General features: G+C 53.3%; 1 protein-coding gene and 1 long non-coding RNA gene across 4 annotated transcripts in view; both read right to left on the bottom strand.

Annotated features, from left to right (window-relative positions):
* Positions 1-5,627, bottom strand: part of PMEPA1 (prostate transmembrane protein, androgen induced 1) — a 42,062-nt gene extending 36,435 nt beyond the window's left edge. Inside the window, exon 1 of one of the 3 annotated variants that reach the window (XM_074553912.1) lies at positions 5,072-5,627. In XM_074553912.1, coding sequence (XP_074410013.1) covers positions 5,072-5,174 — 103 coding nt within the window. In that variant the 5' untranslated portion in view covers positions 5,175-5,627. The remainder of the gene's footprint in view (positions 1-5,071) is intronic. The other 2 variants (XM_074553911.1, XM_074553913.1) reach the window with 2 other exon arrangements.
* Positions 5,628-6,976: 1,349 nt separating this feature from the next.
* LOC106629492 (uncharacterized) overlaps positions 6,977-14,530 on the bottom strand; it is a 48,771-nt gene continuing 41,217 nt past the window's right edge. Inside the window, exon 5 of the long non-coding RNA XR_012583036.1 lies at positions 6,977-8,471. This is a non-coding gene — a long non-coding RNA (uncharacterized LOC106629492). The remainder of the gene's footprint in view (positions 8,472-14,530) is intronic.

Genomic DNA, 14,530 nt, shown 5'->3' with positions numbered 1-14,530 from the left:
GTGTGTGTGTGTGTGTGTGCAGGGTCTCTGCAGCTCCCAGAGGGGTCTGTCTGTGTGTGCAGGGTCTCTCCAGCTCCCAGCACTGTGTGTGTGTGTGCAGGGTCTCTCCAGCTCCCAGAGGGGTCTGTCTGTGTGTGCAGGGTCTCTCCAGCTGCCAGCACTGTGTGTGTGTGCAGGGTCTCTGCAGCTCCCAGCACTGTGTGTGTGTGTGCAGGGTCTCTCCAGCTCCCAGCACAGTGCCCAGGTTCCAGGTGCTGGCACTCAGGGAGCTGCCCCCATGCTCAGCGCCAGGATCCCCTTCACTCCTCACTCACCCATGGCTCCTGGAGGAGCTCCCAGACCACCACTGCATTCCCTGCAGCAGGAAGCAGCAATGCAGCAGCCACTGACCAGCTCTGGAAGATGGAAGTGAGGGGTCAGATCCTGCAGCCACACAGCTCCTCCCTGTTCCTCCCTGTTCGGGCTCGGCCGCGCCGCTCGCAGACGGAGCAGGTCTGGGATGCATTTCCTCACCTGGGAGCTGCCCGAGTGACCTACCTCCTGCCACCCAAAAGAGTTATCAAATAACCACCCAGCAATTCAGCCACACAGACAGGAAGAACACTGCCTGAAAACATGCCAGGGACACCAGTGATTCCTGTGCTCTGTGGCCGTCTGTGAGTGTGCTCATGGCGTGAACCAAGCTCCATTCATTGCAGGGAAGTGGCCCTTGTACCTCGTCCCCAGCAGCTCTGCAGCCTGGCTCTGTCCCTTTGATGGAACCCGCCAGGAGCAGACACACCGTGTGTCAGAGAACAGGAGGGATCTGATAAGGCAAACCACACACCAGGACGGGATCTCCCTCCAGGAAGCAAACTGGTTGGAAGTCTTCACATGAGACACCACTGCAAATAAATTAACTTTTTTTTTCACTAATTAGGCTTAGCAAATTCTGACAGCGGCTGCTACCTGAATGAAAAAACATCGACAGACATGACTGTACACTGAGTTACTCAGGAAAGGAGCTGGATTGTAATTACCCTTTATTAGTGACACCATGTAGTTTGGTACTTCCCTTGGAAAGGTCTCCTCATGTCTCTCCACTTATAATTTACATTTACAAATTCATTCTAGAACTGGATTTATCAAACCACCAACTTTCAACTGGGAAATATAAAATTATTCTTTCTTCGATGAGCAACAGCAAATAAAAGTAAGGACATGTGTTTGCGGGTGCTCTTCTCTGCATTCACAAAGGAAGCAGTGGCAGCAGCTAATTCAGTATCTCAAAAATTTAGAGGTAATCCCGGATCCTACCTTGGGAATTCCTGGCTTTAAGGAAAAGAATATGGTTGCTGTTCTCCACACACCCTTTGGTTCTGGTGTTCTCACAGCCAGGATCTGAAAACACTACGGAGGCAAACATTCAGGGGGTGGAGGATCCCTCCACAGCACAAGCTAACAGGACTTGCTGCAGCAAACACCCTGACACTGACTGAAAAGCAAGAATGAACCACGTCTTGCCTCCACTTGGCACTATAAATGATCACCTCCAATTATACAGGATCACCTCTGGTGCCGTGTGCTGGTCCCGCTGTGCAGCACAGCACAATCCAGGTGTTACCCACAGGAAAAAAACAAAGTGTGACTATTTCCCATGCATTTCCCCCTCTGTGTCTTTCCATTCTCCCATTCCACATCAATTATAAAACACGAAGACCAAAATCACTGCCTGAGGGCACAAATAAACTGCAATTTCAATAAAGACCCCTGTGCTCTCCAGGCTCAGGGAATCGGGCCTTTCCTTGGCTATGAAAGGTGGGACTGCAGAGAGCCTGGGTGCCCTGGGATGGCCAAGGGCACACACACACAGCTCCTGGGCCGCCGTAAGTAAAGCCAGCCGTGCTCTGCTCCTCCAGGATCACACCTGGGGATGCTGATCTCAGCAAAAAGCAGCGCTCACCACAGACACACAACCAGAGCCAGACATAGGGAACTCCCCGGTTTGGCTGAGGTCAAACCGAGATGCCACAAACTGAACATGCTCTGTGCAAGCACTTTCGGGCTTGCTGAAATGCTGGGAGCAGCTCTGGCTTCCCTCCACGAGGAAAACTTTGGGGGGGAATAAAGAAGCACATGGCTCATATCCACTGTGCCCTGGAACAAGCCATAACTGCCGATGACAGAGCGTCAGGAAAGAAATGCATTTGTCAGAAAAGCAGTGTGAAAGTGGAAAGAAGACGTGATCCCTGGTTGAGCCATATGCATTCGGTTTGTTATTCAACCGAAGAATGTGAAAACCTAGAAGTGTTGGCTTGGCCAGGAACCTGCTCTCACGGGCGCTGCAGCTGGGGGATCGGCATCGATCCTGGGAGATGCAAGGACACGTCCCAAAAATCCCAAACGCCTCGGATAACATCCTGCACCATCAAAGTGTCTGCACGGGCTGTGCCGAGAGCCGCCCCGGCAGCTCGGGCAGGGCTGCCCCGGTGCCCGCGGGATGCCGGGCCGGTACCGGTACCGGCGGGGACGCAGGCACGGAGCCTGCCCCAATAATTGGTTATTCACAGCCTCCTCCGCCACGCCGCTCACCCCTGACCCGCTGAGGCAGCCGAGGCGATTAGAGCCCGCTGCTGCAGCCGTCTGGCTGCTCAGCACCGCCCGGCACATCGGCACCGCAGCCCGGCGGCGGGCGAGACTCGCGCCCCCGCCCCCAAAAAACCCTGTTCTAATCCTAATCTGGGAGCGCCACACACAGAAAGCAGCTGCTGCCTCCGCCGCAGCGCCGCAGCCGCCATACGGAATGAAGGCTGCGAGGAAAAGGGGTCTGGGCATCGCTTGGACAGTTAACCTATTTAGAGGGCTGTAAATCAGAGGAGTTTGCGTGTTCCTCCTCCCCGTGCCACTTTCCCGAAGCGTTCCTGCCTGGTAACTGAAAATTTTGGCTGGAAAATTAAGGAGCATCTGGTGGTAGCTGCTCTGAGGTTCCCTGAAAGTCGTGTCAGAAAGATACACGAAAATCAAGCGACTGGAGGAGGAAAAACGCTGTAGAATGAATTTATCTCAGGCAGGCTCAGCTCTGCCCTTTCCACTGGAGCCAGGTGCAGGAGGCGATCAGGTAACACCAGCAGAGCTCTCCTGTAGCACAGAGGTGAGCCAGTGCTGCCCGCCATCAGCAGGAAATAAATAATAACACTGGAGATAAGAAACCTACTCCAACATGAAATAAGGAAGGGCAGCAATAAGGGAGCTCACGGGAACTCAGTACTTGAGTGTCAGGACCCCTGAGCTGACAGAGGACATGGGACAAGGCAGGAAAGGACCTCGGGAGCATCAGGCATGGGGATCCCACTTATAATTTATAATAACACCCATCCCAATCCAAGGTCTCCTCCGGTGTCATTCACTCTTCCCTGTCTCTCACACCTCCCATCCATAAGCAGCACCTGCCTCTTACCAAGCCTTTCACATGCTGACAAAATGGGGGGAAAAATTATAAACTTTGCCATTTCTAAAAAGTCAAAGAGTGAAATTAAAAGCATGAGTTGTTCCAACAAAACCTCATGCCAAGAGTTAGATTGGAATAGAAGCTTTTTCTTCAAAAGACATTACACATTTTAATTCACAACTTCTATCACAACCATGAGCCCTGCTCAGACACAAAGTCTCATCCTTGGGATTCTGTGGGACACAGTTTATGTTCAGCAACTGGCTGACACAAAAAAGAACTGTATCTTCATTATTTATACACTGCTATTGGTATGCACATCTAGCCCGGCCTGTTAAAGTCAGGGAAGAATAATGGTCTATTCAGTACCAGTAGTGTTAATAAAATCAGGCAAATCCAGCTTAGTTTTGTCTGAACACGAATGAGATTAAATCAAGATTAAAAGTGCATACAGTACAAAGGGTATGGTTTATGCTAAAATTCAGAATGAACACATTTTAGTACCCAATATACAAATGCCTGCAGACCTTCTCCGGGACTCAGACACCTGAATTAAACAAGGATGAAGCTGGGGAAGGAGAAGGCAGACGACGCTGGACAAAAGCCATCCAAAATAGCAAGGGACAGATGCTCTGCAGCCCCGCTGGAGGTAACGGGGCAGATCCTGTGCTAGCAGAAACAGGCATGGCTCAGCTGGCTCTCCCTGCACGCACCGAGCGCCAGCCTGCCCCGTCGCAGTGCCAGGCATATATGCAAAATCCAGACTCTTTCCCAAGTTTTCCTTTTGGGCCATTTTGCATTAGGCTGTGCAGGGTTTGGATTTCAAGGCACTGAACGAGGTGCTTAGCAGGGTACAATCCTGACAACCCTCCCGCTCTGGGATGCCTTGAAAACCTTCCCTTTACAGAAAATACCATTTGCTTAAAACTGCCAAAGAGCCCAACTCATTTCTCTCCCCTCAGCAGTAATATTCCTGCTCTCCCACCTCCGTGCACTTCATTTCCAAGAGGGAAAGAGCACACAGAGAAGTGGTGAATATTTAGGTCAGGCACTGCCCTCACTGCTACTCTGCGAGGGCTGAAAAATATTAATGAAAAAACCCAAATCGCCCTTCGGATCAAAAAGCCCCGAGGGGCTGGAGACGGGGGGAACAGGTTCCCAAATACAAACCCTCCTCGGGTGCCCGGCCCGCGGAGCCCCCGGTACGGAGGCGAGCGGGATTTACACGGGGGTAGCGCAGATCCCCGGGGGAGGCTGGGGAGCGCCCCAGCATCACCCCCGCGGGCGGGCAAGGCGCGGGGCAGGGGCACCGGGGAAGGGCGAGAGGCGGCGGTGATGGAGCCGCGATGGGGAGGAGCGGGGATCTCAGCCCGGAGCCGGCGGGGAGCGGCCGATCCCGGGCAGCTCCGGCGGCCCGGCCCGCGCCGTGTCACACCCGCACCGACATCCCAGCGGCAACAGATGAGAGAGAGAGAGAGCGGGGCTGGCACGGCGGGGGAGGAAAAGCACTCCGGGAAAGCGCATCGCAGCCAAGGGTCCCGGGAGCCCCCGCGGGAAGTTCCCCGCCCGCGGCGGGGCCGCCGGGCACTCCCGCAGCCGGGCACCTCCCGCACCCTCCCCGGGAGCAGCAGGACTGGTACTTACTGATCTCCATGCTCTGGAACAAAGACCTTTTGCAGTTGCATGTGCAGGACACATTGGGCTGAATAGCTACGGCCGTGCTGTTCAGCCCCATGAAGTTATACATTTAAACACACACACAAAAAAAAAAAAAAAAAAAAAGGAAAAAAAAAAAGAAAAAAAAAAAAAAAAAGGAAGGCGACGGCGACACAAAGAACTTCCCGGCCGCCGAGCGCTCCCCGGGCAGCACCACATAAAGCCGGGGCTCCTCCTCGGCGCGGGGGGGCGGAGGGAGGGAAATGCAGCTGCGATCAGAAATTGGAAATAAAAAACCCGGCGCGGCGCAGCGCCCCCGGCAGCGGCTCCGCTCGGCCCCGCGGCTGCTCCGCGCCCCTCCGGCCCGGGAAGCGGCAGCGCTGGGCCCGGCCGCGGCAGCCCCGCACTTTTGTGGGGCGCGGCGCGGTGGGAGCGCGGTGGGAGCGCGGCCCGCCCGCTCCCGCTCCGCTCCCGCCCCCCGCGCTCATTCACGGCCACGGGGACGCGGCCGCGCCGCCGCCGCCGCGGGCGGGACCGTGACGTCAGCGCCAGACGGGGACTGCCCTTCCCTTCCCTTCCCTTCCCTTCCCCGCGCTGCCGCCGGGAGCGGGGCCGGGGGCAGTGCCCGGGCGGGGCCGCGGGACCCCCGGAACCGCAGGGCGGGTCAGGCTGGAAGGGACCGCCGTGGGTCAGCCGGTGTCCCACCCCCCGGCTCAGGCAGGGACATCCCGGAGCACAGGATTGTGTCCAGGCTTCTGGAATGTCTCCAGCGAGGGAGACTCCACACCCTCTCCGGGCAATCCGTTCAGTGTTCGCTCACCTGCACAGAAACAAAGTTCTTCCTCATGTTCTGGTGGAAATTCCTGGCTATCTCGTTTGTAGCCTCTTGTCCTATTGCTCAGCACCACGGAGCAGAGCCTGGTCCATCTCCTTGGCACCCTTCCTTTAGATATTTACATATATTGATGAGGTCTCCTTTAAGTCATCCCTTGAGTGCGAGCAGGCCCTGTTCTCTCAGCCTTTCCTCGTCAGAGATGCTCCAGTTGTTACTGCACCCACCCACCCTCAGTGCATCTTCAAAGTACCACCTGCACTGAGCCCACCCAGGTGGGTCCAGTGGCACCCCCAGCTGCCAGCTCCAGCAGGGCCTGGCAGAGATGATCCTTTTGCAGGACCTTTTGCAGATCAGCTCCAAAAGCACCTGGGTTTGGGTATCCTGCTGGAAAAGCACCCAAAATTCAGGCTCACCCTACAACATCCCCCTTCAGCCCCGGCCCCACAGCACTGAGCCACAGGGCTCCAGGCTCACTTCACACAGCCACTCCCCAGCGCAGCATTTCAGACAGAAAAATGGCAAAGATTGGGAAGGAGATGCAGGGGATAACCCAGTCTGACCATGGCTGCGCTCAGGGAAAATTCTCATTAGCTCCCATGGTGGTGCCAGTGGTGCTGCTCAGAGCTCAGGAACTGTTCTGACACATTCTCACTTTTGTTTCAAACCACATGCTGTAAAATGGAGTGACCCCATTCACTGCAAGACAGGTAAAAGGAAAAAAAAACATCATCTCTTCCCTAAGGGCTCATTGTGCCAAGCTTTAGTTGAGACAGATTTTTATATTTTTTTTCTGGGAAATAAACCTGTGAAAACAAAGGTTTATAATGAAAATGCTGAAACAAGCTTAACTACAGTGGTGCGAAGTAGCTGCTATAAATCTCGGTGAATCCTGTTACTGGGAGATAAAGGCAGCTTCAGTTATCTTCTAAGAAAGCACATTTCCCTGGAACTGTTGATAGCTCTGATTTAGGATTTGGGAGTATGTGAGGCATCCCCAGCTGGGCCTGCATTCCCCAGAGATGCTGTTGGGAACATGCACCGAGGTGGGGACAGGCAACAAACGAGCAGAAATCCTATTCCTACAAAGCTGAAGCAATCACAGAAGATGGATGGTCTCAAAATTTGGGTCAGATTCAGTGGCACTCATTGGTAAGGTTTAACCTTTATTTGCCTGCCCAGAAAAGGAATTTTCTACATGACTACAAACTAATGTTAAATAAATACCCACCCCTTTACTCCTGCAGCCCATCCAGTCCTGTGAAAATGCCTGGAGAGCAGGAACAAGGAATTGCCAGGTTGTTTAATATTTTACTCTTTGCCACTTGACAGATGGTAACTCCCAACAATTACTGACCCAAAGGAAACACGGAAGGGGATCGTGTGGCTCAATAGAAATGGGCTCTGAGAAGTTTGTGCTCCCCAGCACTGAGCACACGTGAATTATCCAACAAGTGCCATTCCCAAAGGCAGGGGAGGTGCTGGGGTGGCACCAGAGGTGGGAATTGGTGTGCTTGGAGATTAGAGACAATTACGTGAAAAAAATCTGTGCTAGAGCTGGAGATAAAGCATTTCCAATCCTGTTTTATATTTTGTTTCCTGCCTCAGTTTCCTCATCAGTAATGCAGGAGGGGTAATCCTGATTCCTTCAGGTTATTTCTGGGGGCTTAATTTATTTTGTGGCAGTCCGATTTTTACAAATGCTTCGTGAAAATGTGAAGGAAGAAACATTTCCCCTGTTACAGGGACACTTGGCCCACCAGCCCCAGAAAGGACATCAAGAAGTAAGAGCCAGACACACACATGGTCAAAATTCTGAAGACAAATTCCAGTTCAGATATGCTTTATCAATCAACCTACTTTTATTATCTGGAAATCTGTCCTTATATTATATTTAAAACACTTGGTGGTTGAACATTAGCAACACCTTTCCAAAGGACCTTTTGTGACTGGCCAGGAAAGGTGGCTGGCAGCTTATCTGAGCCTACCAGCTTGCAACTAACATCCTTTGCACTGAAAACACACAGCAGTGCCATAAACAAGTCAAGGTGAGCACTGCACGTGTCCCTGTGTCATGTGAGGTCCCAGCTGGCAGCTCCAGCCCTGCCACCACTGCCAAGCCCATGAGCTCTTCAGCCATGTGGATGTGGCCACAGTTCACGTTTGATTCGGAATTCTTGGATTTTAACATAGTCAGGAGACCCTTAAACAGTCTAAAGAGAGTGAATGCAGCTCCAAGCGATGGATTATTCTTCTGAGGCAGGTCAGTTCCTTGAGTGGAGGGTCCTTGTCTGCACGGCCTTGCCTTCCAGAAGGCTTTGCCATCCCGAAGGCATCACGCTGGGCACAGGGACAGGAGATGGGTGCCCTGAGCTATGGCACTGCCAGCACCCCGTGCCCAAGGCTGCCCTGGAGCTGTGGCAGAGGCAGCTCCTGCCCTCACCCCATGAATCAGCTTGTTCTAGGGGGAGTTTTTACAAGCTCACAAAGCTCTGGTGGATAAAGGCTCCCGTTTCAGGTGCAGGCTGCTGCAAGTTCACACATCTTCCCAACCTTCTTTAAAAATAAAGAAAAAATAACTGTTTGCAAGTCTATGCTGGTTTAAAAATGCTGTTTACCACCATCCCCATTTCATCTGAACAACTCATGTGGCTTTAAGAATAATCAGCATTTTTCCACCATGATTTAAGAACAAATAATTAAAGTCATCCCAGATGGGCTTGTAAAAATTAAAAGTACATCATCTAACTTAAATGCTTCACCCTGTTCTTTGTAATGACACCATCCAGCCTCCAGCCCAATGCATTTGTCAGAGCTTCTGTCCCAGCAGCGGGTGCTGCTCATCTGTGGGACATTTCCAGAACATATTATTGTTGATTTTGGCTCCTGTGCTCTGTCACTGATCAGCTTTTTTCCACTTCTTTTTATGTTTTCCCTGGAGACACCTCAGAGAGCTCCAGGATGAGTCTGAAACTGTGAGATCTCCCTTCGCTTCCTGGGTTTGCCATCAAATTTCAGGGAAATTCAAGGCTGCTCCCTGGCCCTCGGGCTCTGCAGCCACGGAAAGGGACCCACAGGAGCTGTGAGATCATCTGGGATCCTTGGACAAGCTGAAGGACACGGGCACATCAGTCTGCCATGGCTAGTTGGGGACTGTAATGTAATTTCACTCAGTGCCAGACCAGAAGTCAGGCATTTGCCTGTGCAGTCACATTTAAATCTCTCCTTTTACTCCTCACTGCAACACTTCAGCATCACTTAGATCATTACAGTGCAGGGCTATGGATAAATTCATAAAATGTAATGGAAAAGTAAGAGCCATCTGAGAAATAAGTAACCTTAAGAGTCAAATGGTGTTCAAGACAACCTAAGGAAAAACAAAACAAAAAATTCTCCACAACTCCCCAAAGCTTTGTTAACTAAACAGTTGTCCAATAAAGAGTCCAAATATTTCACAGCATTAGTCTTTGGATTAATGTTAAATCGATACGCACTAACGCAATAGGGCAATAGTTACCATGGTGAATAATTCTATATTTATTTTCAAGCAAGCCTTATTTCTAACAATTCCAGACATGGTTTCCACTTTCTGGTGACTAACCTCTCAATTTAAGTTTATTTTTCTAACTGCTTGGTACCAGAAACTCAGGTTTTCTCCCCAACAGTTAGAACAGGATCTCTGCTGCCACAAAGAAGAACAATGCCATGGGGATGTGGATGCTCAGCAGCTTTGGTTAAGGGTCCCACTGAGGAGGTTTTGTTCCCAACCAGAAAGGATACAAAGTCACTGAGTATTTGTAATGAAAATTTTCCACTGAAATTACCAGAATGTACTTCCAACCCATTCTGTCTTATTTGGGGCCTGATATAACTCCAGCTGACATCACTGGGAATACTCCATCCTACCTTTATATTTTACTGATGCAGTGGTAGAAAATACATCACGCTCTGAATTCACAGCTCCCTGCCTGAGCACACTGCATTTCCTTGTGCTGGAGAAACCAGGATGGCACAGGTAAAATAAAACAGCACTAAGGGAAGAGTTCTAACTGCACACACATAAAACCATCCCTGACTTCTTAAGGGAACAGCAGAGATATGGGAGAGGGGAATGGCGCTCTGGAAAGCACACAGAGGTGACCCTGAGCTCTGCCACAGCCAGGTGAAGACTTCAGGCTGATCCGAGTGATGCTGAAGGCAGCTCTGGAACGGAGCAGCTGCGAGAGCTCATGGCTGGAACTGTCCCTGTCTGATGCCCATGTACACCCACCCCTGCACAAATACCGCACAAACTCTGCACACGCACAGCTCCTGTTTGTCACAAGACATTTGCTGCTTTGCTGCTTTCGTTTCTCGCGTTAAAGGCGAGCTCAGAGCCGGGCTCTGCTCTGCGCGTTCCTGCCCGGACACACCGGGCTGGGCTGGAGCTGCCGCCCCGGGCAGGCCCCGCTCGCCGCCCCATTCCGGAGCCATCCCGGGAGCCCCTCCGCGCCTGCCACGGGGAACTCTGCGGGAGGAAGAGGAGGAGGAGGAGGAGGAGGAGGAGGAGGAGGAGGCTCTGAAGATGCCCCTGCCTTGAGTCGCCATTCAGCGGCAGCACAGGGCGGCCCCGAGCCCTCCTCCCGCCATCACCATCACTCGCGGGGTACCATAAGGGTATCCCCAGGAATGCGCCCTCGGTCTCGCATGGAAACCCAGCGGGACAGTGCCCGCAGAACCGAACTCGCCTGGCCCGGCAGGGCGGGACGCGGCCCCTTTAAATGGCGCGGAGGCCGCGGGGCAGCCCCAGATGGCCCCGGTGTCACGGGCAGGCGCTGCCCCGCCCCCGCCGGCAAAGGCCGCGCGGGCTCAGCCAATCAGAAGTGACGGCGGCTGCCGCGGGGCGCGAGGCGACCAATCAGCGCAGGGGGCGTGGCGGGCGGCCATGCGGGCGGCGGCGCCACGTGGGGCGGGGCCGTGACCGCGCCGTGACCCGGGGCCGCGACAAAGGCGCAGCGCGCGCCTTCCCGCGCCGCCGCCTTAAAGGGACAGCGCGGGCCCCGCGCCGCCCTAGCCACCGCGGCCGGGCGGGGCCGGCCCGACCCCCGGCGCTGCCGCTGTGCGCGCCCTGGGTGTGCCGCGGCACCCGCGGCGCTGCCAGCGCTTCCTGCCCCGGTCATGAACCGGCTCAGCCGCCCGTACGCGCAGCAGGCAGGGACAGATGGCATCGCCTCTGCGGGGCGTCGAGCGGTGACCGTGCCCTGCCCCGAGCTGGGCACAGCCGCCGTGGCCACACGGACGGACGGACGGACAGACAGCCGGGGCTCTGCCCGCATCGGCCGGGCTAGACAGATAGCCAGGGCTCAGGCCTAGCAGGACAGACGGACCGGCAGGGTTTGTCTGCATCCACCGGGCAGCACAGACGGACAGACAGACAGACAGGGCTGGACCATGAAGTCCCCCGTTCCCTGCTCAGAGCTGCCTGCTCCGTGCCCTTAAGCTCCGCTTTCCTTCAGGTTCCGCTCATTTCGCACCCTCCGGTGCATCTGCCGGGGCTGCCCGAGCCGTGGGCGCTGCTGGCGGTGACCGGAGCTTGGTGCGATGGCCCCGAGCCGGGCTGGCCCTGTCCCATCAGCTCTGTCCCATCGGGCCCTGTCCCATCGGGCCCTGTCCCGTCGGGGCCCTGTCCCATCGGGGCCCTGTCCCATCAGGGGCCCTGTCCCATCGGCCCTGTCCCATCAGGGCCCTGTCCCATCAGAGCCCTGTCCCATCGGGGCCCTGTCCCATCGGGGGGCCTGTCCCGTCGGGCCCTGTCCCATCAGGGCCCTGTCCCATCGGGGCCCTGTCCCACTGGGCCCTGTCCCATCGGGGCCCTGTCCCGTCGGGCCCTATCCCATCAGGGCCCTGTCCCGTTGGGCCCTGTCCCATGGGGGCCCTGTCCCATCGGCCCTGTCCTGTCGGGCCCTGTCCCATCGGGGCGCGCAGCCCCAGCCCCTCTGCTCGCACCGGGCACGGCTGACGCCATCACACCAAACCTGCGAGAGTGGAGCCTTCCGCAGCAGTGAGACAGAAAAGCAAACAAACGGCAGGGCTAGGAAAGAGGGAGGATCCTGGAACACAAATGCTCCCATAAATGTCTTTTCCATAAGTCTATTTACTCAGCTGCTGAAATGATTTCAACTGAGTGATTAGTCTTACATGCTAAAACCAAGCCATCCATTCTCTTCTCCGATGGTCCAAAATCCTACATCTGGTACTTTATCTGCAGTCTATTTTCCCCCCTTTTGTTCCAAAGAGAGCGTTTCTGCAGTATTTGATCCCCAGATGCTCTGTATCATCACAGTTTGGGCTCAGAGGTGAATCACAGATATTAAAAGTGGTTGTTTCAGTCCCAGTCGGCTGCAGAGAGCTGAAGCCTCTCACAAAGAGACAAAACTGATAATTTGAGAGCTGCTTTTCAAAGAGAATAAAGAGAAAGTGTTTTAATTTCAAATGAGAAGACCCTTAAAACGTACATTTGACCTCCTGTACTGCCTTGGAGTGTTGCAACCCCAAACCTGACATGCTGACATTTCTGGGGATGAGAATCTCTGGGGGTCCTCTTGTTCCTAAAATACAAGCCAGGAAAAATAGAGGCCTTGAAGACTTTGTGTGAGGGCAGATCATCATCATCAGCCTCAGTGATTCCCTGAGCTTGAAGATGTCTGTGCAGTGTATATTGTACTTCCAGGTGATGTACAATAAAACAACTGAACACAGAATGTATATAAAACTTCACCCCCTCTCCATTACCAACAATCTCTAGCTTTACTGGAACATTTTAAAAAGCCAAATTTTTTGCACTTTTTTCTCAAATCACGTGGAGTCTTGCCTGAGCCTGGTACTGTTTGGCACAAAGAGAAGTTACAAGCACATCTAATTAAATCGTATGAATCAGGGATATTGAATTGTTGAAGGGATTTTTTCCTTGTTGTTATTGCAGTTTTGGATTTCTAATGATTCTGATAATCTATGAAATTACATATTCTAAGTTTTAAGAGAAAACACAAAAAAGACACCATTTTAGGACTCCAGGGAGCATGTGTGAATCTGATTTTCCAAATGAAAAGAGTTATAACATCAGTTAAAACCTAAAGGCTTCACTTTCTCAAATCTTTTATGCTAGATTTTATACAGCTAATACATCGCCAATGTTTCCAAGGAAACCAATATGCCCTGTTCTCTCTGAAACAAATCTCACTATTAAAACAATTAAAAACTTAATCTGCGTTCTCCTCCCTCCCTCTCCCTCTCTGCTTTTAGTATTATCGCATGCATTTTAATTAAAAACATGAGTGCAATAAATTTTTTACACATACGTAGGCAACAGTGTAAATTACCTAAAGGAACCTTGGCTCCAGAGCGTAATAATCGGGAACGAAATATATCACAACAATTGAGCAAAGCCCAATTAACAGGAGCCCTGACGAATCAATTACAGCCCCTGCTCATCTCTGAAGGCTGCCAGCTGTAGCCGAGGGAGAGGAGTTTAAAAGTCAGGTTCAAGTGTTGGATGTGGGGTGCACATACCCCTGAATCTCGGCTGGTGGGACAGGAAGCTCTGCTCCTGATTTTTCGGGCTCAGAGGGGTCTCCTGTAAAAGATGTGTGAATGTGGTGCTAGGGGACAGGGTTTAGTGGTGGCCTTGGTAGCACTGGGGGAATGGTTGGCCTTGGTGACCTTAGAGAGCTTTTCCAACATAAACCATTCTGTGATTCTATGAAATTAATCCAATGGGAGCCTCAACACCTCCACCTGCACCCACTCACTGCACTGTGAGTGCCTGGAGAAAGAGGGGGCTTGGAAATCCATCACTGACAGTGAGCTTTGAAAGTCTGACAGGGTTTTAGAGCACCTCCCTCCCAAGCTGGGTGGCTTGGCATGGATGGGTCACTGGCCCCCTTCTTCTGAGGAAATTCTGTGTTCTGCCCGGTTTCTTTGTGTGAGATTTGGGGTGCGCAGGCCTGAGCTGGCAGCCCAGGTCAGCGCTGGAAGCACCTTCCATCAGCACAGCCCAGTCCCAGGGATGGCAGCCCTTGGATAAGCTCTGCTGCATTGCCTGAAGCCTCTGCTGGTTTGTTTGTATTGACTTTGAGAGCGCCATTGCTGTCCCCAGGAGTTGGAAAACAAACAGGAGCCCTCGGTGCCAGCACCAAGGAGCTTAAAGCCTGGCTGCAAACACACAGCCCGGGCTCTGTGCTCCGGGTTTGATCTGAAGAGGCATTAGGATCCAGCCACGGGGCTTTGGGCTCTGAGCTGAGGAGAGGGAGCTGCAGGTCAAGAGGCTCCTGAAAAGAGGAAATAGGCTCCTAGAGGAGAAGTGAATGGCCCTGGGAAGGCAGCAAACACAGCCCCGCTCTTTGTTTCCCCCTCATTGTGCTCCCGGCCCTGCTGCCGCTCTCGGGCCTGGCCCCTCTGTTCCCCTGTGAGCGCCACTTCCATCCCGTGAGGGAGGAAGGGAGCAGTCGGCTCAGAGGTGTTTCATGTGCATCCAAGAGCTAAATGTGGCCCTGCCCTGTGTGTGCTGCCCTGGCTCCCCAGGGAGCAGGAGGGAAATGCAGCCAGAGCCGCTTCCTCCACCATTGTCTGAGCGCTGG

This window comes from Zonotrichia albicollis, chromosome 17 (assembly GCF_047830755.1).
Source record: "Zonotrichia albicollis isolate bZonAlb1 chromosome 17, bZonAlb1.hap1, whole genome shotgun sequence".
Lineage (NCBI taxonomy): Eukaryota > Metazoa > Chordata > Aves > Passeriformes > Passerellidae > Zonotrichia > Zonotrichia albicollis.
The sequence above is the reverse complement of the archived record's forward strand: the minus strand, read 5'-3'. Positions and strand labels throughout refer to the sequence as shown.